Here is a 27,826-nt window from a genome sequence, read left to right as displayed (position 1 = left end):
TTCTGGCCATGCTTCTTTTCCGTCACAAGATATGCCTTCTTTGGTAACAGATGCTGAAGAGGGTCGTGGCCATCATGATTTCCAAATATCTGTCCTTAAAAAGTGGTGTCCATTTCTGCCCTAGTTAACTTTAACTGTCAATGTAATACAGCCTAGAGTCATCTGAGGGAAAAAAAAATAGCCTCCATTGAGGAACTGTCTAGGTCATTTTGGCCTGTGGGAATGTGTAGAAGGGTCAGCCCACTGTGGGTGGTATCATTCCCCGGGCAGGTGGTCCTAGGTTGTACAAGAAGACTAGGTAAGCATGAGTGAGTGACTGAGCCAGCAAGCAATGTTCTTTCACGGTTTCTGCCTTGAGTTTCTGTTTATGTTCCTGCCCCAACTTCCCTCAGTGGCAGACTATGACCTGGAAGTGTAAGCCAAATAAACCCTTTCCTTCCCCAAGTTGCTTTAGGTCAGAGTGTTTTTTCTCAGGCACAGGAAGGAAATGAGAACAACTTCCTAGCCATACTACCTGCCCGTCTCCAACTGATGAGAGAGATTCTGTGCTCAGTGTGGTCAGTGCAGGACCAGGCCACTACCATCTCCACTGCCAATAAGAGGGGCTAGGATGGAGCACACCCCAAAAGTCAGATGTCTCTGCACCTGCAACCTCAAGAAGAACCAATACAGCCTCAATACAGTCACCCTTTATTTCAGGAGGGGTAGACTACCAGCGGAATGGAATAAATTCTCCAGTGGCTACACCCACCGCCATGGGGTTCAGAGGCAGAAGCAGCTCCCACAGATATGAGGGGAGCTTGAGAAGCTCATATTGAGGAAGGCTGACACTCAGAGCCTCACAGAGACTTGCTCCCTCCCTTTTCAGTCAGACACGTTCTGGGTCCTGCCGCCTAACGGCTGATGTGGTGGCCCGAGGGCCATAGGGTCTGGGCTCTTTCTCTCTGTAAAGCCTCAGATCTCTCCATGGGGCTTGTGCCCCCCACCCACTCCTCTGGAAAGAACTGTAGCTGTTGCAATCCCATTTGCTCCCTGGAGACTCCACCGAGAGCCCACCACCTTCGGCGTGTGTCTCAAAGCTACCGGATGTCATTAGGCTGTGTTTCTGGTTCCCGAATGAAGCAGAAAATCCCGGGACTAGGGTTTCACACCAGCGCACACGTACACAGTCTGCAGCTCTCTGATATCCCGGCTCAGTGGTGGATGATCTGTCAGCTTCCGAGGCTGTATACTAAGCATTTAGGATACAAACTCCAAATCCACTCAGGGCCTGGGGACCCACCCAATCGCAGCCTATTCCATTGGTAGTGGGTGTGGGAAGTGAGGGGAAGTACTTGGGTTGGGACTCAGTACTCCACCACACAGGGATGTTACCCAGGTGCGTCCTAAGAGGGCCATGCCATGGCTGGGTCTGAGGGAGCCTGGCAGCTCTGTAGACACAGGCAAGCACTGGGTATGTAAGGTAATTAGATGGGCTCTGATTAATGGGGGTTGACTGAAAGTGAGAAGCAGGTGCCTAGGCTCTATCCCCCCTTAATGACCAGGGTCCTGAAGGTGGGGGGCGGGCTGTGGTGGTTTGAAGAGGTGTGGCCCCCATAGACTCTTGTATTTGAATGCTTGGTTCATAGAGAATGGCACTGTTAGGAGGTGTGGCTTTGTTGGAGTGGGTGTGGCCTCGTTAGAGGAAGTGTGTCACTGTGGGGGCGGGCTTTGAGGTCTCCTGTGCTCAAACTCCACCCAGTGTGGCACACAGTCTCCTTCTGCTGCCTGCTGATCGGGATGTAGAACTTTCAGCTCCTTCTCCAGCACCATGTCTGCCTGTACGGCGCCATGTCCCACCTTGATGATAATGGACTAAACCTCCAAACTGTAAGCCAGCCCCAGTGAAACGTTTTTCTTTATACGAGTTGCTGTGGTCATGGTGTCTCTTCACAGTAATAGAAACCCTAACTAAGACAGAGACTTTCCAGCCAACAGAACAGAGTTTAGTTCTGTGAAGGACATCATTTTTTTCTTCTAGAAAAATCTTTATACTGGGTCTCTGGGACCCTGAGACCCTGGTGGGCATCTCTGATCCAAAGAGGGGCCTGTGGCCCATGCCTTTTGGCTCTGATTGGTGCGGAGATGGTCACCTGGTCCAGCCAGTCCAATCCCAGTAAATATGATTTGCCCGAGGGTTGGTGGAAAAGACTCTCACACTTTCCACGTGCTGTGCTCTGGCTCTAGAGACTGGCTCACTACCAATCAGAGTGAGCTTCAGACCTGCCCCAGATCTGACAGGAGCTGGGTCTGGGAGGAAGCAAGGGTGACCAGCGCCATCCTGGCACAGTGGCCACGGCTTCCGGAGCCTGAAGCCAAAGCCTGAGAAGCTACAGCAACAGCTGAGATGGAAGAACTGGGCTCGGTCCTGATGACGTCATGAAGCCCCGCCTACCCCCTCACCTCCAACCCCCATCACTCCCAGCCTATCTGGAGCCACGCCTGCTCTGTAGAGACTTGATTCTGAGAGCCAGCCCCTCCCCTTCCATTTCCTGAACACATCTGAGGTGGTAGCTTTTGTTCCTGTCCCCCAGCTGTGCCAACACTGAACTTCAGTTCTCAAGCCTCAGTTTCCCCTCTGTGAGAGGAGATGGGGGTGGGGGTGGGTGGGGGGGAGGCTCCTGAATGAAGCTGTCATTGGCATGAGGGCACTGGGGAAGTCGGTGTCCAGAGGGGCCATTTATTCACTTCTGCACTTTTATGCCCACCCTGAGGAGGAGGCAGAAAAACACTGGTTATCCAGAAACCTTAATTCTCCCCCCCAAAGGATGCTGTTCCCTAAAGCAGGACCCAAGACCTCATCCCCCATCTGGGCTCTCTGCATCTGTCCTGGTCAGACCGAGAAAAAGGAGCCGGCGGGAGAGGGTCTGCCCACTGGGGCCGGAGTCCATGAAGAGTTCTGACCGAGAAGACATTGCTGCCCAGGGCCTGTCCTCACAGAGTGCCTCGCCACACGCAAGCAGGCTTCCAGACCGTCCCTGTGAGAGGAGGGTGAGCTTAGCCTCAGAGCCCAGCTCCTGAGAGCTGAAGCAAGTGCTGTCTAGAAGGTCGGGAGGTGGGACACCAGCCTTGGTGACACTGTTAGCCTCCTCAAGTTATACTAGAGACCCATGGGAAAGAGCTGAAGAACTGGGGTCCCCTGAAGCCTTCACCTCTGCTCACCCTACACCATTTGGAGAGAGTGGGGTACCATAGGGAACCGCTTGTGGGCACCATTCATGGGAGTGGTGCATCTGGGTCACCAAGAGAACATAGATAAGTGACACACTCATCACCCCAGGTGAGCTGCAGGGAGCGCACATGCTGGAGTCCCAGAGCATAGTGCATGTAAGTGACCCGCAGAGTCACACCTACATGCGACAGTGAGAACATGTCAAGGCAGACACAGGGACCCTAAAACGACACACACGGAGAAACCATATACAGGAAATGCACAAAACCCACCCATATCAGGCCCGTGCTCAACCGTGAGACACACGGGGTAAGACAGGAAGAAACAGACGCCCCAGATAAGTTTCGACACGAAGACATGTACAAGGGACTCAAGATGGTGTGACACATTCTGATTGACAAGGAAGCTTAGACCCAAATGATGTGGACAACACACAGAAGCTGCTCACACCTCAACATGATATACATGGGAAGCCCACCTGTCACCCAGGAGAGCATGCCCAGACTCCGCATAGCCTGTAGTTAGTGGGCATGCACACATAATCCACCAGGGTTGCCTTATCTCCCAGCGTCAATGGTGCATCAAAGCCTTTATTTCCGAGATTAAAAAATATGCTTATGCAGACAGTCCTGGTTGACATCTACATAAATCTCTCTGTTGCGTTCTGCTGCTCAGGCTTCCCTCAGTACCCCCCCCCCCGCCCCGCTCTTCCTGGAAGTGCACCACAACCAGGATGTGTAACTGCTGAGTCCAGATGTGAGGGAGCACAGGTCCCAGGAAGCCTCTGGAAGTTTCAACTTGGCTGGCACTGCGTGAGAAAACACCTGCTTCCTGCATTATTAAAGGACCCTCAGGATGCCGCTGGTGAACCGCGGGAGTGATGCTGCTCCTGGCTGTCCATCTATGCGTCTTTCCAGGTAAAGTGATACAGCTGTGTTATCTCCCAGCACTCGCCACACTGACGCTGGGGAGACTGTGGACCATGGATAGTCTGGGTCCCTGAGAGGAGTGCAGTGATGGAGGCTGCTGTGTACCAGGCACTCCAGTGTGAGACTGTCTGATCCAAGCCCTTTCCTGAACCATGGGACAGGCGCAGGGTATCAGACCCAGGTTTGTAGGAAGGCAGTTTACCTTGGGGGTTTTGACTCACCGAGTGTCTGGCACAATGCAAATAGATTCAGAATCCTTGGCTTCCTGGGTGTATAACTAGCCGGTTAATTTCCCTGTCTTTAAAGTAGGGTGTAAGGACAAAGGAGCAGATGGGATCCTGCCATCTGAACTGCCCAGGGTCCCAGTCTGAAGTTTGGGGATCCAGGAATGAGAGGACCCAGTTCTAGTACAGATGATGGCCTGTGGCCCACAGCACGACCTGAGTGTTGGGCTCTCTGGCTGCCAACACTACTACCCAGGTTCTGGTATCCCACTCTGTGCATGTGGATTTCAGATACCCCATGGCTATACTCTGTGGGACAGGCTTGGGAGCTAGACCCATCCCTTCTAATGACTGCCTAAACTGTCCCTCAGCTCTCCTATCCACGATGCGCCCTCTCTCTCTCTCTCTCTCTCTCTCTCTCTCTCTCTCTCTCTCTCTCTCTCTCTCTCTCTCTCTCTCTCAAGGAGAGCTAAGAAGTGGGGTTCTGCGTGAATTAAAAATGCATTAAAGCTCTCAGAGGACATCAAAGGCAATTTTAGTTCCCGAGAACAAAGTGCATGTCTCAGAGCTGTGTCGCAGTTCCCAGCATTCTGGGTGCCCCCTCCAGCGCCATCTTCTATCCCTCACCTCCTGTGCGTGGTCTGTGCCGTGATACTCACCATCGTTTTAATTACAAGCCCATAATGCGCAAATGTAGTTAGGAGGAAAGGGGACACGGGCCCCTTGGAGGGTAATTATGTGCTTGTTACAGCTCATTGACTGTCTCTCATGGCGCATGAAACTCACACTAGGAGCCCAGCGAGGACCTGGGTGGAGCGGTGCCCATGTGTCACTCAGCGTGCATTTCTAAGTTTCTACCGTGTCCAGGCTCTGTGTTGCTGGAGGTGTGAATGTTGCAGGACAGAACACTCTGGCCCCTGGGGTGTCTCCCACCTGCAGAGGACTCAGAATAAGGCCTGAGACTTTCCCAACAATGTAAAAGTTAAGCCAGCAGACATTACGAAGGAAAAGCATGTCAGGCCCTGAAGATATGGCACAGAGGTCCAGGGAAGATGTCCCCAGGAAGTGACAATGGACCTGAGAACTTTGAGCCAGGTAGGTGAGGGACTGAAAAGAAATACAGAGCCTCAAATTCATGGTGATGTCATCAAGAGTCCCTGGGTATTCGAAGCTATGTCCCTGCTCCCAGCCTCCCAGCTTTTAGATTGTGTTATACCCCTTGGGGTCTTCCTTAGGGCACCATGAAGCCCAATTGGGAACCTGTGGAAAATGGAGCCAGCAATGGTTGGAAAAGGCACAGACAGATCACAGCTCAGCAGGAAATCAGAAGCATCTCCAGGGACACTGCCATGACACTTTGTCACTAAGTTTTAGAGGAAACGGATGACACCATCTCAAGTCAGCACCCGGCCAGGCAGGCGAGGAAGAGCACAGACAGACTGCCAATGTACCTGCTGGCACACTCTGCCATTGTCCACTGTTGTCCAACTGCTGAGGAAACTCATGGGGCAGCCAGGGGACAGCAGGGGACTTACTAGCTCTCCCTTGAGGCTGAAGAGGGCTGGAGAAGTCCTTGTTCCCTAGAGGCTCCTATACCTACAAGGGCTGGATGGATGTCCTGGGTGAGTGCACAACACGTCTAGAAGTTCGGGGGGGGGGGACTTGTAGACCCACTGCCTACAAGAGTTGGGGCTCTGCATCATGGTGCACCCCACTGAGATGATCATCTTCTACTGGGACACAGCAGGGACCACAGGGAACTAAGGGGCATACCGCACAATGAAGGGGTGGACACACGGGACCCCTGGGTACACCGCATGCTTAGGGGATGGCCATGGGAGGCTAAGTGCTTGTGGCACACAGAGAGGGAAAGCCACCGGGGACTGTGGGCCTCCTGTACACTGGGGTTCAGCTGCAGGGAACTGCTCTCCGCAGTCAGCCCACACATGGCCAGAAATCACTCCTCTAGTGACGGGTGAGTCAGAGGGAGGGTGAGCCAGCTGTGAGTGCCATAGGCGCTGAGGCAGGACAAAAGCTCGCTTCCCTAACAAAGCTAAGCGGAGAGTACAGTGCAGGGCTGGCCTTGTGTTTACGACTGTGGGGGACGGGCATGCTCTGTCCTGTCTCCAGGATACCCTCTGTGTTAGGCTTCTCTGAAGTTCCACCATGGCTGCTGGAGCTCTAGCCTCCATGTCCACATCCCATCAGCCCGTGGCAGGAAGGCCACCATCCCATCTGACTCTAGTCTGACTGCCCCGGACCCCTCCCTGCTTGGGTACCGGCTTCACATGGAGTCACAGTAACCATGGCTTGCATCCTGAAATGTACCCGGACGCTCTCCCAGCATGGCCAGAGGAGAGGAAGGATGTCGTGTGCACCAGCCCCCAGCCCGTGTGGAAGGAACCTGGCCAATGTCCATCCACAGCACACAGCAAGAGAAGCGGGTGACCATTCCCTGAGAATGAACACAAGGAAGCCCGGAGAGCTGCAAAAGCGGGCGGGGAACACAGAGTGGGAGGCTTCATGCAGCGTAGCTGAGTTCACAGCTGCAAACCCAAAGGATGCGGAAGGGGCTGTGGGGCCAATTACAGAGCAGCTGAGCTGGAGGCAGGAGGCGCCAGGATCCTGGTTCCCTGGGCAGACTCCATTAGGCCCATCCTTCCTTCCCGATTAAATCTCCTCTAAGTGCACCTTCCTAAGGGAGAGAGACTGCTGACGGCTTGCAGTTTACAAGGGCCACAGGTGGCACCCCCAGATCCCTGCCTCAGCTCCAAGCCAGAGATGGTGTGTGGTGCAGTCCTTCCGGCCTTAGTACTATCCTGGGGCCTCTGCAGTGACCCGCCAGGGGCCCCATTCTCTCCCAGCAGTAGCCCCAAAGGGACTCCATGGTGCATCCAAGAGAGGGTTCTATGATGCATCCAAGAGCAGCTGTGCCCCAGTCGGGGACTTGGGTCTCTCTCAGCCATCCTCACCGACCAGCTCTAGCTAGAAACTTCTCTGTACCATCTGTGGGCTCTGGAATTGACAACGCAGGGTCCCTGGGAAATAAGGACAGCCACTTGTAGCTCTGGGGCTGAGGGGCTGCCATACCAGTCCCTAGAAAGGGTGAAATGACAGAGATGGAGCCCAGAGTAGTGGCACACACCTTAATCCGAGCACTCAGCAGCCCGGTCTCTGAGTTTGAGGCCAGCCTGGTCTACAGAGCCAGTTCCAGGACAGCCAGGGCTACACGGTGAAACCCTGGCTTAAAAAACAAATAATGAATAAAGTTTCTGTGGTTAATATCTTAAGCGGCATCGTGGAAAAGGAACAGAGCATGCAAGACAGATGGGAGAGGTCAACAGGCAGACATAAAAGTGACCATCCCTCTACTTAAAGCCATCCCACATGGGAGGCCTCTGGCGGCCACAGAGACTCCAGACAGCCAGGGAAGGAGTGGGTAGTTTGGAACCAGACTAAGAAACTCCCCAAACAGAAACAGAGATGAGAAGGTGCTTTTAAAAGCACTGGGAGTGGGGACTGGGGGGGCAGTTATGAAAGAGGAAGCCATGGGAACCTGGGAAGAGACTGCAGTGTGTGTGTGTGTGTGTGTGTGTGTGTGTGTGTGTGTGTGTGTGTGTGTAAAAATAGTGACTAGACCAGTGAGTGACTCGGTTGGTAAAGGCCTGACAACCTGAGTTGATCTCCAGAACCTGCATGATGGAAAGAGAAAATCAGCACCAGCAAATTGTCCTCTGATTTCACAATGAGCTCCAGCATAGGCTGGCTCTGTGTCTCTGTCTCTCTCAACGTAATTTCAAAAAGAGAGAGAAGAGCTAGAGAGATGGCTCAGCACTTAAGAACACTTTCTGCTCTTGCAGAGGCCTGGGGTTGCATCTCCAGCACCCACATGGTAGCTCACAACCATCTGTAACTCTAGCTCCAGGAGACTGATGCCCTCTTCTGGCCTCCTTGGGTACTGCACACACACGGTGCACAGACATACGTGCAGGCAAAAGACCCATTTCCATACAGATTTTTTCAATAATGTTTTAAATTAAAATGAATAAGATAAATGGTAATGACTGAGAACGTCCCAACACACCAACCACAGATACAGGAAGGCCTCATGGAACAACACACACACACACACACACACACACACACACACACACACACACACACACACGCCCGTGCACTTAGAAAGTCAACCAAGATGTGTCATTAAAATGGTGCAAATATCAAGTAAACTTCTGCTTAGGTCAAAAGGTGGGGGAGGGTGTGGGGAAAGGGGGAGGGGGAGCCCAGCTTACCCACAGAACAGCAAGAATAGCATTGCAGAGGAACTTCCTACCAACTCTGCTCAGGAAGATGGCAGAGAGTAATATTGGAGCAATTGAAAGAAACACACACACACACACACACACACACACACACACACACACACACACACCAGTGTTGAATTACATAACTCTAGCAAAATCATCCTGTGGAGAAAGTCAGCTCTATCTCAGACAAGCGGACAGGGGAGCCGGTACTCAGCACGCCTCTTCCTTGCAGGAAATGGTGAGTTTCTTCAGAAATCGGAAAGTGATTAGATAGGATATAAACCCTAATTAACACGAAGAACAGAGTCCCAGGAGCGGGATATCCAAGGAGAAATAAGGGAGGGTGGGGTAAAGCACTATTTCCATTCCTAATTGATTTAAGAACTAGCCGGTCCACTACAGGAACATGGCAGCAGTCTTACCTTATTACGCTTTGTCTTTTGCAGCTTCTGCTACCTGTGGTCTACCAGAGTCTAAAAATACGAAACAACAACAACAAAAAAAATCCCAGAATTGATTTTTTAAAACTGCATGCCCTTCTGAGGGGTGCCATAAAAATCTCACGCAGTCCTGTTCTAGCCACCTGAAATGTGGATCTTCCCTCTGTCTGATGTGCCCATATATGCCTCCTGCCTGTCAGCTGGAAGCATCCACACCCTCGAGGCTTCTGGCCCATCCACCATGCACAGCATCCATATCCTGTAGGCTTCCTGCCCATCCGTCTATCACACGCCCCACTGCATGCATGATAGAGCCAGTCGTGTTCAGCATCCACACTGCATATGTCCCCTGCTTGTTGGCCTGTCATGCCCATGCCATATATGCTTCCCCTGCTGTCAGTCACTCAGCAGGCTTGGTCATAAGATCAACAGTGATTGGTTATCGAGGAGGCTAAGGCTATGCTACGATGCCCAGGTCATCACCATGCGTCGTCTGGTCTCACGGGCATTGCATCACCCCACACCCTCCTAGGAAGAAAACACAAAGGCCGCGCATTAAGAGAGAGATCAGAGTCCCGCCTCTCCTGACATTGCTGTAGTCGGATCATTGCTATTGCTGTTCATCTCTTACTGTGACTGTGAGTGACAACCCACTGACCAATGAGTGACTACAATTTAGCAGGTTGGACCTGCCGTAGGCAAGTCTGGTAAAACTGAACATCCGGTGGACTGCACATCGACCAAACTCTCAAGCCTTAGCCTGAACCTCACTCTGCCACCGAGAGCTAATTTTAGCGGAATAAAGAAGGTGCGTGCTGCAGCCAGTGAGGGAAATACATTTGGAAGGATTGTCTATTGAAGCAAACCGCCTAGGAGGACCCAAGCCAGATGGTTCCTTCTGTTGTCCCCTTCCTTCCCAAGCCTGCTGTTTGCCCTGGGATGCTCACACCCCCGCCCCAGGATACAGACCCCTGGGATGGAACATACTGAGTGTACAATAGGCACTGAGACTTTGGTGACAACATCCTGTTCCGGTGCCGCTAACCACAGATTGTGAAGCCCAACACTGTAGTAAAGGACATTGAGAGTTTATTTTATCAAAACCACAACATGTCTTCACTATAGCAGCAACTCATCATCTCCCCTCTGCTGTAAACTACTCACACACACCATGCTTTCTAATTTATGTGGGGCCAAATTACACACAGATAATAAATGATTGCAGAAGCCAAAGTAGGTAGCCTATAAATAAACCACACACTTTCACTCACTGGAAACGGGAAGCCGAGACAGGATTTGCTCTTGGCTTCTCTTGATATATCAGCTACATATGAGCGAGTATTAAAAAAAAAAAGCCAGGAACTGAGAATCCCCCTGGGAATAAAGACAGTCCTGGCCTGCCTTGCCTCAGTGGGAGCCCAGTATGCATGGGGGGGATACAGTGTTCTCACTACTGGGAGCTCAGCAGGGCAGGTCGGACCCTGGGTCACTGGTTTTGGGCTTGGGAAGTAGTGAGATGCTGAGCAGTGACCACACACATTCTGTAGACAGGACTCGTCACCAAACACAGAGTCTCGCCATGACCTCAGCCGCACTGGCCAAAAGGGCTGCAGGAGGGTAGGTCGCAGGGGCCCGGTTGGCTCATAGATTTAAGTCCTGGCTTGGACAGAACCAAGTCTGGTCCTATAGCCTTCTGGCTTCTGGAAGAGATGCCTGCGTGGGGGCTGACCCTTTGGGGCTAGGGTGTGGCTCAGTGTGGAGTGCTTGCCTAGCTATGCAAGGCCCTTGCACCGTTTCATTACGAATGGAGAACAAGAAAAGAAATCAGTCAAAGCCCCCAAGATCCATAGAACTGAGTGGAAACATGCTCTAAAGCCAAGCAAGTGGGGTGGGGTGGGGTACGGGCTCAGGGATGTCATGGGAAATGGGGGTTTTCCAGTATCGGGGTCAGACTGGCCATCCGAGCTGTGCCTGTCATAGACGCTTAGGTTCCTGTCACACTAGTTGACCCTTCACAGCCTGTTCCACCCACACGAGGATCTCGTTGACATGCAATTGTCATGAACTGACTGACTGCGTTTCCCCGGGCTGGGTCTGATTCTGTCCACTCACGCCAACCCCAAAGGCCTCCAGTGGCCACCCTGCCCAGGAATGGGGACTTGGTGTGGTCACTGATGGAAAGAAATCAGTCTCTGCCACGTGGTGGTTGGTCTGGTGTATGGCATGAGGGACATCCAATGTCTAAGCGATCTGGTGCCTCGTTGGCTCTTACACAGACGTGGCATATCTAAGTAACGAGAAAGCAGACCATAGGGGTAGCTACACCCCACCCCGCCCCTCCCAGAAAACCAGGAGATGCAGATGCAGGCAGTTCCCCGGCAGAGGATCTCAGTCCTGAAAGAGGCAGTGGACAGTGAGAGGCTCATGTTTGAAACCTAAGGCTGACTTTAGGTCCAGCGAGGCACAGCTTGCAAGGAATAGGCTGAGTCAGTTCCTAGGCAGTGGCTCCATTAGACTGTCTTCACAAGGCTCCACCCACAGGATAGTGGGTGACTCCGGACAGGCAAAAGCAGAGACCCCAGAACTGGTGTACAGCTAGGGTGGGAGGTGGTCCAATTAGCGTCCCCTTACATGAAGATGTATATTCCAATTAGTGCTGGCCTCATCTCCCCCCCCCCCATTAATGCAGCTACGTCTGTTGACCCTCTGGAGACACACAGGACCTTAAGGACCCCTCAGGACTTCCAGTCTCCAGCAAGGCTGGAGGTTATGACCTCTTAGAGCTGCATCCTTCCGTCTCATTTACCACAGCCTTGCTGGTACTGTGCTCTCTGCACATGATAACAAGGGAGGTTCTCACTTAGTGTCACCATGGGCTACATCGCACTCTGGTGTGCACAGAGGACAGAAGTGTGCCGACCACATCAGGGAAGAAGGGCCACGTCATCGCTGGCCACACCACCCTGAGTCAAACTGCAGTGATAGAGAGGATACTCTGCACAGTTATAGGTCGGGGCTGCGATCCCAGGCCGAGGCAGCAGGGAGAGGGACCCATGATGGAGGCAGGGTGCGCTTTTTTTTTTTCTCTGCTTCGGGGAAGGCACTTGTTTTGAACGGCAGCCACCCTGATCACACAGCGGACAGGTCCACACGGTGGGCAGAAAGGCTGCTCTTGTCCCAAGGGCTTAACTTTGTGGATGCCACGCCTGGCCGGGTCCCGTTGACCTGCAAAGCACAAAGGGAGGTATGAAGACAATTTCAAGAGGTAGAATTTCAGTCCGTAGGAATACAACAAGCTTTGGGCCCGGGGCCATGTGAGGATCTGGGACCACACTTCTGAGACCCAAAGAGTCCAGACCAGAGCGCCCCAGGCAGGTTCTAACCCCATGAAGGTCAGGTTCTTGGCTCATCACCAATCACCAGTCAGGTAAGCTCTCTTCACGGAACACGCCATGCACCAGGAACTTGGAAAGGGGGGGTGGGGGCACTGTAAGACAAAACTAAGCTTCATCTTGGCCCTTATGAGTTTATTTCCAGGAAGAGGACAGACAACGGTCACTAGGAAAATGGCTGAGGTGGGAGATTGACCATGAGTCAGTGACACTTTTACCTAGTGGCATCCAGGAAGGAAACACTAGAGCAGTGTTTCTCAACCCGTGGGTCTCGACCCCTTTGGGGGTTGCCCATCGGATATCCCGCATATCCGATATTTGCATTATGATTCATCACAGTAGCAATATTACAGTTACAAAGCAGCCACGAAAATAATTTTATAGTGTGTGTGTGGGGGGTGTGGGGGGAGTCACCACAACATGAGGAGTTGCATTAAAGGGCGGCAGCATTAGGAAGGTTGAGATGCACTGCCCTAGAACAAAGGGTTAGCAGATGACAGATAAGTGGACTGCATGGCAGGCTAGACCCTCCCGGGGGCCTGGAGAAGAGGGAGCTGTGGACGGAGCTCCGTATTTTAAACAATGGCTTGCAACAGCATGCATCCTCCCAGAAGCAGAGGCTATGTCCACCTGCGAAGCAGCCTTGCAGCCAGGTTGATGTCCAGGATTGCTGGTCCAGGTAACAGCCACACTAACTAGAGCCCTGAGGGATGGTGAGGGGAAGGAGGGAGGCATTTGGAAGAGGTCTAGTGAAGCCAGGGAAGGGACTCGGGAAGACGCGTCACATTGTACTCACGATATCGGAACTGAAGGGCTTTGTGTTTGTGGTACGGGCGGAGCTGCTCGTGAGGGACCAGACCTTGGTCTTGTGCTTGAAGGCCGCTCTCACCTTCAAAGGCAGAAGAAAGGGCCTGAGAGGGAGCTCCAGAAGCTGACCTAGCAAACTTGGTCAGGGGCCATTGCCAACAGCCTCTAAAGACTTGCTGTGGTGTGAGCCCCAAGCACCCAATGTAAGGGCGTGGCATCGGAGTTGGTACCAGTATCGACGTCAGAATCAGTGGTTCCTAAGCAGAAGCTAACAGGGATTGTTATTACCCTTCTCTCTACGCCCTTATGGAAGTCAAAAGCTACTTGTAGCTGTCGGGGGGGGGGGGGGATGGACATACCTCTGAGTTTAGGAGACAGTGAAAGAGGAAGATGAAGAGGCCCTGGGAAGGAAGGGGAGAGACAACATCAGGGCCACACACTGACACAAGGTCCCTCCGTCACTCGAGCCTGAGGGAGGCATGGGCATAGCTCACTGTGGTGGCGGGGGAAGGGGGTGTGGGGGTGTGGGGCGGGGGGGGGGGGGGCTTGCTGTGATCTGGAGCCTCAGGCCTGCAGCCCCAGGGAAGGGGGATTTCCAGATGGCTTAATTCAGGGAGGGGCAAAGACCCTGTTCACCACCCCAGACTTCCAAGCAGAGGACACCAGACTCTGCCTTAAGCGGGCCTCGGTGCTCACACCCGACAGGGATGATGGGAGCCGTCCGTGTCGCCGGCCTGTCGGCCCCGCAGGCTCTTCTTACCTGCAAGGAGTTGAGGACAGCAAACATGTATTGGAAGACCAGGGCCCGGTCACTGACGGCCAGCACTCCAAACACCCATGAGGTTCCCAGGATGGGTAACAGCACAGCGACAGCCTTGGCCGTCAACCTGGAACGGAGACGGTGACATTCACGTTAGCCGTGGGCAGGCGGACCGGGCCAGGAGGACCTTAGGGGGCCAGGTCTGCTGTGAGCAGAAACGGCTTGGCGGGCAATGAGACGGGGTTGTCTGTGGACGCTTGAGGGCACAGTGGGCAGTGCCTTCCACTGCAGAGCTGCGGGGCACCAACCTGCCTTCCCAGGGTACCCTGATCTCTGAAGCTCCACAGAGCCCAGATAGGACCAGCATTTGGTGGTGCTTCTGCAGGGAGAGGTAGGGGTGAAGGCACCTCCTGGCTGGGCTCTGGGAGAGATGGTGGGTGTAAGTGGGGAGGGTGGGGGGTGGTAGGAATGCAAATGTTCTGGGCACAGCGGCAGCCTTGGTCCTGCAGGTGCCAGGCTAAGATAGGAGCAAAAGCCTGGGCTGAGTATGAGAGCCGGGGACAGAGTGGCCACCATGACCACTGAAGAGCCTTAGGGTTGGGGATGGAGTGTGGAAGAACAACCTCCCTCCTGATCAGGCCACAGTGGGCAGGGGACAGTCCCGGCTCCCCCACCCGTGAGATGGAAGAGGTGAGGAAATGCTCCCGACTCTCATGGACTTATTTCCTCATCTAAGCACAGCCTAGAAGGTTCTAGGGGCAGAAAAAGCCCAAGAGAGCTGCCTCCACTTGTCAAGTTAATTTATGGGGTTTAGAATCATTATCTCATCGATTTGCTGTTGCCTGTTCATAGTTTTTTTTTTTGCCAGACGCACTGTTTTAAAAGTCGCTTACAGGATGCCAGCGGCCTGGCATCCCAGCTGTTTCTATGGGAGCTCCCAAATCACCTGCAACGGGGCCCTCGGCCATGATCCTTAGGGTGCAGGGTGCTGTCAGGCCTCTATGGTCAAGGAGGACTATGAATCTTGGGTCCATGAATCCCATGAGTGAATCCCACCCCATTGGGCACAAGGCTTGGCCACTGTCACCATAATCCCACCACACCCCCTTGTACAAGAAGGAAGACACTCTCCCAAAGAGGACGCTGGCCACTGCTGTTCTGCCTCTAGGAGCAGAGTGTGGATTTGGGCATGAAGAGGAGAAGCACAAAATGGGAACTGAGCTCAGGAGACTGTATCTCCATGTATGGGGTCTCTTACAGACTCAGGCCTTCCTGGTCACTGCATCTCCCTCGGCCACACCCAGTTGCCATAGGTTTTTCTGACATTTGCCATTGGCAGGCCCCATGGATAAATACTAGGGACCCAGGCAACCTCAACTGGCATATCAGTCCCATTGGGAGGGAGGAGTACTTCCAAAGATCTCCCTTCTCCTTCAGTGGTAGCCCAGTGTGCATGGAGCACTGCTTTCTAGAACGTTCCCTCATGCAGCATCCCAAGAAGAGGGCTTTGTATTTCCTCTCCACTGTGAAGGAAGTGAAGGGCGGAGGGACCCATTGCTGCAGGACCTAGAAGTCAGATTTTCATCTCTAGAGTCTCCGTTTCCCCGCCCTCCAGCCATCTCAGATTCTGGCTAGAGAAGTCCCAGGAGGGCACCTTCATGTGGTCCCCAAGGCTGCAGTGAGACCTCCTCTTGCATCACTAGGAGTAAATCATGGAATAAGGACCCAAACCAACCAAGGCTGACCATGTAGGGCTTGAAGGTGCAGAGCCACTCTGGAGGAGACTCAGGTGCTGGTCCTGGGAAGCAACGTTGTCCCTCCTGAAGCCTCTCGTAGCCCCCATGGGCAGTGCAGTGGGATGTGGACAGTTGGGGTCAACTTACTTGAAGGCACTGGGGTCCCCGTGTATCTTGTAGCTGTCAGTGCTGATGTGGGAAATGACCCTCGTCACGGCTACCAGGATAACGATGTTGACCTGTGAGGGAAGAGAAGGAGGGAGGCAGTGAGCGGCCCGGTCCACCCACAGGCCACAGGAACATGGCCCCCACAGTAGGCACTCCTCAGGCAGCAGCAAACGCGGCTGGGACAAATTCAAGGCAGGTCCCTGGACTTTGAGCAAGACAGATGCTACATAAGCCTGCCCCACAAGCATCATGGTGGAAAGAATGAGTGTGACCTTTGGGGTCGGACGAACCAGTCAAAGCTCATCTCGTGTTTGCTCACTCTGCCTGACCCTGGACACCTCCGTGGGTCCTGGGAATCTCTGCTTCCCGATGAGCCAAAGACTGGCTGGTGCAAACTAACCAGAGGAAGAGGAGATGCCTCATTTGCTCGGTCCATGTATGGCAGCTGGCTCTCATCACCCACACACCCGTATGATGTTTGGCAGCCATAGCGGTGGGGGGGGGGGTTATCTGTGCCCAGCACTGCTCCTGCTCCAGGGTGGGGACATAGGGACATGCTGGGTGACTCCAACACTCTAGCCCCGCCCCTCTGCTAGCAGCTCTCCTGAATCCGAAATGTTAAGGGGCGAGGTAGGAATAGCAGTGGGGGGTGACCCCCAGTCTCTTTCCGCTTGAGAGGCCCCCAGTTGGGTTGTGAGAGCGATGCTGTGGCCAGAGCCCATTCCCGTAAGTGTTAAAATCTTTGAGATCATCAGGAAGTCAGCTCCAGACTCATGGCCTTAGAACTGACAGAGGCATCACTATCAGGCATCCCAGGGAGGCTGCTGGTCTGTCCAGCCTTGTGCACAGCCAGACCTGGCAATACTGAAGAGGCCCTGCAGTCAAGACCTCTGACAACACAGCCTTGCGGCCACATGCATGCATGCATGCATCAGTGAGCCTAGGTGGCTGTGTCCCAAGCCATTCTGAGACCCCTCTGCAGAGAACGCCTGATTTGAGGGGGACTTGAGATGCTTTCTCTGCTCTCATCCCAGCTGGTATTTTTCCACTCCAGCCCTCTCCCTCTGCCTCCTCCCGGCTCCCATCAGTCATCCAGAGCCTTTTGTTAGAGGTTTTCAGCTGAGACAATTCTGGGTCTGTGCTATGCCAGGGAAAACGAGGCACTATGGGTACCTCGCCTATCCTGTCTAGACTCTTGCTTACGCTGCCGCCGTCAGACATGAACAAAAGCGTAAGCGTCACTCTCCCTTGGTGCCTTGTTGCCCTGGGTAACAACAGAGCCTCCCAAGGTCGGGGAAGATGAGAGAGGTTAATGCATAACCAGCTAGCACAGTGTCACGCAGTGTCCTGTAATTCAGCTGCCCTCCAGCCTTCTTACAACTGATGACAGGGGCCAGAGAACCGCATTTGACAGGAACAAGAAGAGACAGTGGGTGTGACGGGCCGCTGACTTTTAGACCAGGTTATACTCCAACTTGGACAGTGACAGGAGTCAGAGCAAGCTGTGCGTGGTGACTGATTCAAGGGACAAGGGTGTCACCTCGGACCACCAGGGCCATTGACACCCGAGAGCATCCTGTTGTCTTCGGTCATGGCGCCCCGGGCTGTGTGTCCCAGATCCTACAGAGCACCCACTGGGTCACCAAGGGAGAGTGCAGAGGAAACAGCCCCAGCTCGTCACAAAATCACAGACCCTTCCAGGCCTCCTGTGATTCGGTAGATTTTCTCGGGGAAAAACAAATAATAAATGCTTTTTTTTTGTTTGTATGCCTTTGGTTCATTTCCAGAGTGCTGGCTTTCTAACAATGCAATTCTTTTTGCCGTCCCCCTGATTAGGAGGGTAGAGTTATTCCGTCTCCCACTGGCATGCTGCCAGCCTGCCCCTTTCACTATGGGAATGTACAGCTTAGCTATCTCACACACCTGTAAAGTCTGATGATTGAAAGCAAGTTGGTTATGCACCAGTGGACTACAGATGTGGACTGCAGGGCTCTAGAGGTCATACCTATAACACAGCCATGGTCCTTTTTCCTGCCTAAAGCCCCAGGGCCTTAGAAGGAGATATTACTGGAGTAAAGATACAGATGGAGGTGCCCAGTCTACAGAAAACCCATGGTGATGGAGAAGCTAGTACCAAGCCTGCTCCCCTTGGGGAGAGTTGATACTGGGGGATGGAAGAGTAGACATGGGCAGAGATTGTTCATATATTCAGATTTTTTCATATATTCCTAAGGTTGTCTCTTAACCATGTCTGTTACAAATTTAAAAATCAAATCGCCTAACTACTTTTTTATCTGGAGCAATTATAAATTAAAAGGAAAATTACTTGAAACTCATCATTGGTGAATATGTCAACAGCATCCTTGGGGGTCACAAAGATATTTAACCGGGGCTAGGTTCTAGTGACTTAGGAATGTGATGGGCTTGGGGAAGAGCCAGTGGGATGCTGCCTGTGGGAGAGATTCCGATACCTTGTGCCGGGTCAGAGGTCACACTACCCAGCTTCTCACGTGAGCTGAGAGGCTACATCATGATGAGCAGGCCACATGAGTTCACGGTCACAGCACCTTCTCCAGACGCTATAAAAGGTGATTCCATCTCAGATCTCAAAGCAAAGGCCAGAGATGTAGCCCCAGGTCCCCAGGCTTCCTAAACCAGGCTACCAACAGTGCAGTTGACTCACGAGAGAGTGTTTCGCAAACGTGAAAATGTGACAGGTGAGAACTTCAGGATTTTTGGACTGATCTACACAGTGTCTCAGCACCAGCAAAGCTGCTCAGATTTCTCCATGCCCACCCATCACCGTTTCTCTTTTTATATTCTTTTTTCTGGGTTTTATTTCTGCCCTAGGTGCGTCTGGTTTCATTTGGAAGCCTTAGACCTGGTCCACCACCTCTGTAGTGACTTATCTACATGTCTGTGGTTTTGCATCTGTTTCTATGCCTGGGCCATCCTGTCGGCAGCGGCACCGGGAGAGGGTGATCCTGCATCCGTGTAGTGATTCAAGCCAGTGGCTTACGAACAACATAATCTCGAATTTTGCAGAAATACAAAGCAGAGTGGGTCTGACCTCTTGGCTCCATGCTGCTCACTCTGGCCTGTATTCTAGCAGGACTAGGAAGGCCTGATTAGGTTGAGATGCTGTATGACATGAACGGCAGTGGTTTGCAGCAATTTGTGAGACCTGTCAGGTTGGGGACAAACTTCAAAGAAACGATTCCAAGCTGCATTTCAGAAGAGTAGAACTGCATACCAGGATGACAAACATAAAGCCGAGCACAGGCCAAGATGAGCCAGGAAAAGATCATGGTGGCCTCTGGGGGATGAAGGAGGAATGGTAGGTGAGGCCTATGGGATTGGGTCTGGCTCTTCAGCTCTGTCAACTCAGGATCATCTAGGAGCTTTTTTAAAAAGGGGGGGGCATGCAGCAGTGTTTTACAGGGAGAAGCTATCCACATCTGTACACACATACACAATATATAGTGTCCCAGTGGTACGTCAAGTCCCAGAATCCCCGCGTCTTGTGTCTGCCTGGGAACTCTGTGTACAGCTTTGCATGTGGCTCTGGACTTACATGCCTATAGCTCTTTGTAACAGTGGATCTATGTGCCTATAGCCCAGTTATAATGTGTCTATGTCTGTAATTCTGTGTAGACATGTAGATATGCGTGCCCATAGTTCTATATATCTGTGGATCTATGTGCCTGTAATTCTGTCTGTAGCTATGAATCTATGGGCCTGTAGCTCTGTGTCTGTCGGTATCTGTGGACTTACGCCTGTAGCTTTGTGCATCTATATATGTATGGGCCTGTAGCTCTGTGGATCTGAAGAACTATGAGCCTATAGCTTTGTGGTTCTGTGGACCTATGAGCCTATAGCCTTGTGGCTTTGCAGATCTATGTGCCTATAGCCTCGTGGCTCTGTGGCTCTATGGGCCTGTAACTCTGTGGATCTGTGGATCTATCGGCCTATAGCCTAGTGGCTCTGTGGATCTATGAACCTATAGCCTTGTGGCTCTATGGACCTATGAACCTATAGCCTTGTGGCTCTATGGATCTATGGACCTGTAGACTTGTGGCTCTGTGGATCTATGGGCCTGTAGACTTGTGGCTCTGTGGATCTATGGGCCTGTAGCCTTATGGCTCTGTGAATCTATGGTCCTATAGCTCTGCATCTGAAGCTGCCTATTATTCATTCATGTGTCTATACTTGGCTTCTCAAGGAAGACAAGGATTTTGAGTATTAGGATCTTTTCTCTTTCTCATACCTAGAGGCACTGTTCTCCTGTCCTTTTTGGGACAGGCACAGACCAAGTGAGCCACTGTGGGACACAGGCTCCAGTACCCATTCTCTTCCTGAGGTCCTCTTCTCAGTGGAGACGGGAGTGGCAGTGTGCATGCTCTTTGGACTGATCTGCATTCCCTGTGACCAAGCTTCCCCCCACATAACCACAAAATATCACCTCATTTTGAAGTGGGGCATTCAGAGTGGGGATGTATTAAACTGAGGTCATTTGTATGGTTGTAATCAAACAGAATTATGGCCTCCCACAGGCAAATGGCCAAGGAGAGAGGGAACCAGGGAAACTGACCCGCTGAGCCTTTGATTTCGGATATCTGGCTTCAGTGGCAATAAGGGAATTATTCCCTTCATTCAAACCCCTGGTCTATGGCACTTTCTTGCAAGACCTTGAGCAGATGAAGCCCTGGGGAACTGCTGGTCCACTGTACAGGTCTACATTTAGCATCATCAAGTTGGATGGTGTGTCCTGATGCTGAGGGGCTCAGTTCTGCTTTTCTCTTTAGATCAAGGTTTAGGTGACTAGCTACTGTCCACAACCTCCTGCACCCACAGCCTAACCATCACTAGTACAAGTAAAGCTACATGTTCCAACACACACACACACACACATCCTACTTTCTAAAATGGCTTCACTTGAAAAGTTTGCAGGCCAGCCTGGCAGTGGGGGTGTACCCTTTTAATCCCAGCACTCAGGAGGCAGAGGCAGGCAGATCTCTGAGTTCGAGGCCAGCCTGGTCTACAGAGTGAGTCTCAGGACAGCCAGGGATACACAGAGAAACCCTGTCTTGAAAAACTGGGCTTCAGAGAGGTTTCTGCAGTTAAGAGAATGTACTGCTCTTGCAAAGGACCTGAGGTTGGTTCCTAGAATCTACATTGGGTACCTCATAACTGGCTGTAACTCCAGCTCCAGGGACTCCAATGCTTCTAGCCTCCTTGGGGACCCGCACTCGCACTCATGTGTATAAACCCACACAGAGATATACACATATACAACATTAAAAATAATAAAAATAAATCTTTAAAACTGTGCTAGCCTTGTGGGGGTGTTTTTAGATGCATATAAAGTCTAGGCATGGGGCAGTAATCCCACACTGCTCCCCAGGGAGCCACCATTCAGGAGTATCCGCCCCACATTTTCCCATCCATTTCCCACTTGCTTGAGAGTAAGTGCCCATGGAGAGCTTTTACACAAATGGGGTCAGGCCACGCTTGACATCCAAAACTTGCTTCCTCCATTTGGAAGTAAGGCGGAGAACTACTGGGTGAATGAGGGCATAGCTCAGGAGGACACAAAATGCCATCCCACCCCTACTCCGGCACCCAGCCTGAGGCCTGGCAGTCAGCAGGACCAGCCACAGCATGCCTCACACCGGGGATTGGCCACCTTTTTCTGCCACGGGCTGGGTAGTGAATACCTTTGGCTCTGAAGGCTGCAGCGTCTGCTGCAGAATGTCTCCGCACCGCAATCTGAACAGCTGCAGACACATTGTAAATCACCAGGTGTGGCTGTGGCCCAAAACCTGACCTCAGAAGTAGGCGTTACCACGGAGCCCTTAGAGCAGTGGTTCTCAACCTCCCTAATGTGTGACCCTTTAATACAGTTCCTCATGTTGTGGTGACCCCTAACCACAACAAATCATTTTCGTGGCTACTTCATAACTGTAATTTTGTTGCTGTTATGAATCATAACGTAAATATCTGTGCTCTCTGACAGTCTCAGGTGACCCCTGTGAAAGGGTCCTCCAATTCCCCCAAGGGATTGTGACCCACAGGTTGAGAGCCACTGCCTGAGAGGCTGCCTGCACCTCCTTCTCAGCTTCAACCACACCCCACTCTACAGGAAGGCACCAGATGACCGCACATTAGCTAGAGCAGCCGGAGGGAGTTTACAGGGCTGCTCTCTCCAAAGCCTCCGCAGATGACGTCAACAGGGGAAGCTGTAAGCATCACATGGTGTGGCTGAGGACTTCTGTCCCTGGGGTTGAGAATGACTGACACTCTGGGAAATGAGCAGGGTGCTTTAGGCAGCGGAACCCCTGGGAGTGACACCCAGCACTCCATGAGCCTGGGACAAGGGTGCTGGGTTTCTGACGCTAGGGTGAGAAGGATCTGGGCCCAGTGGCCTCAGACCCTGGCTGCCTCTGGCTAGAGGCACACAAAAAAACATCTGTACCCAGAGGTTCTTCCTGGCCCAGAAGATCCGGAGGGTCTGTGTGTTGAAGAAAGAAAAGAAGACGAACCTCGAACATAAGTCCTCTCTTTTTTTGTCCTGGTGCCCCACTGCCTTCAAGCCAATGGTGTCCCCTGAACCAAGGGGGACTGTGGAGGAGTGGGGACCTCTACCAAGAATGCATTCACATTTTTGGCTGGCATGATGAAGGGTCCTGCTAAACCCCAGACAGTAGGGAGACTTGGCACCAACCTCTTGCCCAAGTCTCTGTGAGCCCCCCCCCCCCCCGAAACAACTAACAGTGGCAGCTGACCCTCCTGTAAGCCTGGGCACAGCACAGCTCTAGCATGGGAAGGTCCACAGCACTGTGATATGTTGTGATCTCTACACGGAGAGCTGCTAATGGGAAGAAAACCGTATGGAGGCCAGAGCTCTTTTCAGACATACCTGGAGGGGGTTGGGCTCCACCTCATCCCTAGTCTAGACTTCTCCGTCCTCCTTGAAGGTGATTCCCACACTAAACGGGACCCCCTCTAGACCCTGTGAGCCTCCCTGCTGGGTCATGGCTTCCATCTCCTTTGAGGCTTCTTTTCCCAAGAAGGTATGCAAGTTTGCCTGGGATAGCCCCCAAGCCCTGGGGGACCTCGGGGGACTGACCTGTAAACGTGGATCCTGGGCCAAGCCTCAGCCAGGACCCAGCCTGGCTAGTAACCTCAAAGCTAGCATGCTTTACCCCCTCCACCCCCACCCCACCCTCCAAGGACAGAGAAAATTACTTCCAGGATCCTGGGGCCCATGGACCCTGCAGAGCAGAATTTCCAGTGGGAAAAGGTTCGGCAAGAACGGAGTACAGCAGGAACTATGATGGTCATGTGTTTAGCAGGAGCCACATGCATAGTGACAGTGCCTGGCCTCCCCGCCCCAAAGGGCACTGTGATGACAGTTCACTCTCTGCCCTCTGTAGACCCTCAGCCAAGAAAGGCGCCATCGTGCCCATTAGCACGAGAGGGCATCAAAGGGATTTCTATGGAGAAGCATCAGCCCAGCCAGCCATTCAGCAACTCAGTTTCCTTTATAATTAACGACCAGAGTCCTGCCTCAAACAGTGCTACCAAATGGGGATGGTCACGCAGATTCATAGTCAGGAAAAGGAGAGGAGAGGGATGGGGTTATGGCCTTCTTGAAGTGTGTGTGTGGGGGGGGGCGCGGGGCTCAGATGTGGTCCAAAACTTCCCAGAGGTCACCTCATTCTTTATCTGGTGAGATGTGAAGTCTGACATCACCTGAGATGTGAGGACAGTGTTGTCGACACCCCCCTGCTTCCCGCTCTCAGGGTGGGGCTGGGACACCCCATCTTGGGGGTAGCAAACCAGCTTACTGAAGGCCAATGTATCTCTCTACAAAGGGTATCCTTTGGCACTGGTCAGCAATGGCCCCCCCGGAGCCTATGAAGACGACAACCCCCTACAAAGGTAGCAGGGTGGAGGGCAGGATCTCCAGGACCCCAGTTATGACTCAGTCTAGGCAGGAAGCCCTTCCCAGAGTGGGCTGGTGGTGGTGTCCTGACCCCTATGACTACACCAAGTTTGTTCCGTGAACCCCCATACACCCACAGACGTGAGCCTCGGCACACAGGCACTGGGGTTAGCAGGAGGATGTAGCCATGGTTACGAGAATGCTGTATGGGTCTGGCTGCCCTGCTCGCTAACCCTGGGGCAACTGCCACAGAGAATAGCCACAGGGAAGATAAAGAGCTCCCCAGCCTCGGGTGGGTGTCATGTGGCTGATAGCTGTCTGTAGGCCCCAGACTGTCCCCCACGCTGTCACGTGTCTTCATCTCATGACATGAATCTTCACTTATATGTAGGGTTCCCACAAGACCCTCTAGCATCCCAGCCTTGGGGTGCTGGGACTCTCTGAGAATTCTGTGCATGCCTCTGGGCCTGAGCTCAGCAGAGGTACACTGAGGACTGGTTGGGGTTACTCCAAACTCAGGGTCTTCATGAGACTATGGTAAGCCAAGGCTCAGAGTCACTCACCCCCCGGGGGGGGGCGGGGAGAACAGGAAGTATAAAAGATAATTGGCAGCATGATGCTATATCTTGGGGTGTATCTTCAGGGAGCCTGGCACAGTCCACGTGGCCCTGCCCCTGGCCTGCCTGGCTCTGCCCATAAAGTGGGGGGTACTTACCACAATGACCAGCAGGGCAGGGCCCACAAAGGCCCAAATGGCACCACTTCCCAGGGACAGCCAGCAGCTGTGGAGAGGGAAGAGTTACTTCAGCAACCTTGTCCACCCTCCGCAGAGGCCCCTCCACCCCAGGGGCCCTCCGCCACGACAACGGCAGGGCCGCAGCCCGGTGAGAGACTTCATCGGCTCTCGGAGCCGCTATGACACCCACTCCGCAACCCAGTCACTTCCGTGGTGATCTCACGGGTCTTTGTCTCGGAGAGGATGTCTCGGGATCGATGCCTGGGTCAGCCATCTCGGCAGAGTTCAGCCAAAGCACAGAGTCAATTTCTGTTTCATTACCACAGTAAACAAAAAGGCCTCACCAGGGACTGGCTCCGGGTCTTTGCAGAGCGAATCAAATATTAGCCAGGAAGGGACCTCCAGTGAGGTTCAGGGAACTGGTTGGCCACCTGCCCTTCTGCCCTGAGCCTGCTAGTCACTACACCCCATGGAACCCTAGCACAAAAAAGGGTTCCAGTGCGTCCCAGCAATCGCTCGCTCTAACATGCTGGGGTATAGTGACTAGGAATGTGGTAGTCCACCTGCTGTTCTCAGAGACACGGCCCCTAACTCAAGTGAGATGGCCAGCTTCCCCACGGGGCTCCATGACCTCCCAGGGCAGGGGTGGAGTCCAGGAATGTCATCTTTTCAATCCTGGACGCTCTAATGTGCCTTCCTCCTGATACGATTAGGACCCACAGAGACCCCAGGAAAGAAGGCAGCCCAGGCCTCCCAGCCAGGCAAGGGCTCCAAGACCCATCAGCCTGTGCATTCCAGACTGTGTTCATTTGCATACTCTCATATTCTTTCAGCCGGATGCTGTATATTATAATACCCAAGAAAGGCCCAAAGGTCACAAACCTGGGCTTCGTGGGTGACCAGAGCCGTGCATCTGGGAGAAGCACAGGGATTTAAAAAAATTCCCATCAAAAGGATCAGTGGCTAAAAGCACTTCCTGCCAGGATGATCTGAGTTAGAACTCCTGGACCCACGTGGTAGAAGGAGGTGACTGACTCCTGAAGGATGCCCTCTGACCTCCACATAGGTGCTGTGGCATCTGTGTACATGTACATATGCATGTGCACACAAGCACATTTACACACACATACACACACACACACACACACACACACACACACACTGAATAAATAGATGCAAAAAGAAAAAGAAACCTGGAAAATTGTAATACCCACATTGTAGTTCTTTTGTTTGTTTGTTTGTTTGTTTGTATAGTCCTGGCTGTCCTAGAACTCACTTTGTAGATTAGGCTGTCCTAGAACTCACTCTGTAGACCAGGCTGGCCTTGAACTCACAGAGATCCGCTTGCCTCTGCCTCCTGAGTGGTGGGATTAAAGGAGTGTGCGGCACCGCCACCTGAATCCCATCATTGGTTCTAAGAGTCATCTAACAGGACTGCTACAGCTCTCTCTGCACAGGCCTGAGGGAGCTGGCCAGTGCCCACTCTGCACCCAGGTGAATGTGGACATCTGAGACTGTGGGCACCTTCCAGTGCTCTCCTCTACAGGAGGCCTGCCAATCATAAGGCATGCTCAGAGGATACGGAGTCACTTACCTGTCACTTGTCCCATAACTGTCCATGGAGAATGACATGGAGATGACGCAGATGAGGAGAGGGCACCCTGCGGAGAGATGGAGATGTCACACGGCATGTTCCCATCTGCTTCTGTCCACAGATGTGTGTGTTCACTCATGGCTCTCGTGGCTGGCATATGCCCTGGGGACTGTGGCTGAGCACTGGGCACAGAGCACTGTTAGACACAAGGAACTTGCAGGCTAAGCCAGAGGTCACACATGGTCACACTTACACAGCACCTTATTTTGGTTCTACCTAGGAGCCTAGGGGTCTGTACAAAGCTTTGGGGCAGGGTGGCCCATAGTGACAAGAAGGGATGCTAGGCGTCCTCTGTTTGGGCCGTGAGTCCTAGCTAGGTCAAGTTGACCCACAAGAAGCATGTAGGAGCGGTTGAGGGCGTTTTGTGTATGTTAACAGGGATGTGTGCCCTGGACATTCAGTAGGCAGAGGCCCAGTCCTCTGCTGAACACCCCACATGCCACAGGTTGGCTCCCTGTGCTGGTTTGAATAGGAATGCCCCCCCATGTGTTTGAATGCTTGGCCTATAGGGAGTGGTACTATTAGGAGGTGTGGCCTTGTTGGAGTAGGCGGGGTCTTGTCGGAGGAAGTGTGTCACTGTGGTCTTAATATGCCAGCTTTGAGGTCTTAATATGCTCAAGCCAGGCCTAGTGGGGCAATCTCCCGCTGCCTGTGGATCAAGATGCAGAGCTCTCAGCTCCTTCTCCAGCACCGTGTCTGCCTGCACGCTGCCATGTCCCGCCATGATCATAATGACTAAACTTCTGAAACTGTAAGCCAGCCCCCAATGAAATGTTTTCCTTTGTAAGAATTGCCGTGGTCATTGTGCCTACTCACGGCAATAAAAGTCTAAGATACTCCCTAAGAGAACATGAGTTGAGAAACCACTCCAAAGCTATAGGGGAAGTGGACCAGCTGGACTAGACTATCAAATATACGGTCCCCATACTGCCAGTGTTTGAGCCCATAACTCTCTAGCCAGCCATTCTCCTCCACATCTATGGGGCCCAGAGGCTGACTCCTTCTTGGCTTTCGGGCTTGTGACCCATGACTGGCTCACTGGGCCACCAATCCCCGTGGCCACAGCAATGGATTGAAAGATGGGCATGTGGCCTGGATGAACCAATCAGACTCCAGCAGGGACTCAAAGGCGAGACTGCCTTTGATACTGGGAAGAGAGAACTCTCTCCTCATGGGGTTGCAGAGAGGGCAAGGACATTGGTGGGACAGGTGGGGCTTGTGCAGCCACCGTGGCACCATGGGGAGTTAAGGAAAGCTCAGGGCACTGCCAGTGAGGATATCAAGAAAGGCAAATTTGTGTTGCGGAAGCCCAGGGATCAAAACTCGAATTTGTCACCAAAAGACCTATATGAACCATGGCTATATGAACCATTAAATTCCCTTTGTGCCTAAGCCACTTTGAGCTGGATTTGTTTTTACAAAACCTCGTCAGGCTTCTGGAGAGGTGGTGGAAGTGAGGTCGAAGAACAAACTAGAAAAACATCTAGACCAGCAATTCCCACGGCATTCTGTCT

General features: G+C 52.7%; 1 protein-coding gene across 1 annotated transcript in view; it reads right to left on the bottom strand.

The window, feature by feature from the left end:
• Positions 1–10,178: 10,178 nt before the first annotated feature.
• Positions 10,179–27,826, bottom strand: part of Adgrd1 (adhesion G protein-coupled receptor D1) — a 127,053-nt gene continuing 109,405 nt past the window's right edge. Inside the window, exons 21-27 of the mRNA XM_037198519.1 lie at positions 26,253–26,319; positions 24,638–24,704; positions 15,954–16,045; positions 14,071–14,197; positions 13,670–13,711; positions 13,300–13,392; positions 10,179–12,336 (exon numbers count right to left, since the gene is read on the bottom strand). Of these exons, the coding sequence (XP_037054414.1) occupies positions 12,241–12,336; positions 13,300–13,392; positions 13,670–13,711; positions 14,071–14,197; positions 15,954–16,045; positions 24,638–24,704; positions 26,253–26,319 (584 nt within the window). The 3' untranslated portion in view covers positions 10,179–12,240. The remainder of the gene's footprint in view (positions 12,337–13,299; positions 13,393–13,669; positions 13,712–14,070; positions 14,198–15,953; positions 16,046–24,637; positions 24,705–26,252; positions 26,320–27,826) is intronic.

Source organism: Peromyscus leucopus, chromosome 23 (genome assembly GCF_004664715.2).
Source record: "Peromyscus leucopus breed LL Stock chromosome 23, UCI_PerLeu_2.1, whole genome shotgun sequence".
NCBI lineage: Eukaryota > Metazoa > Chordata > Mammalia > Rodentia > Cricetidae > Peromyscus > Peromyscus leucopus.
The sequence above is the reverse complement of the archived record's forward strand: the minus strand, read 5'-3'. Positions and strand labels throughout refer to the sequence as shown.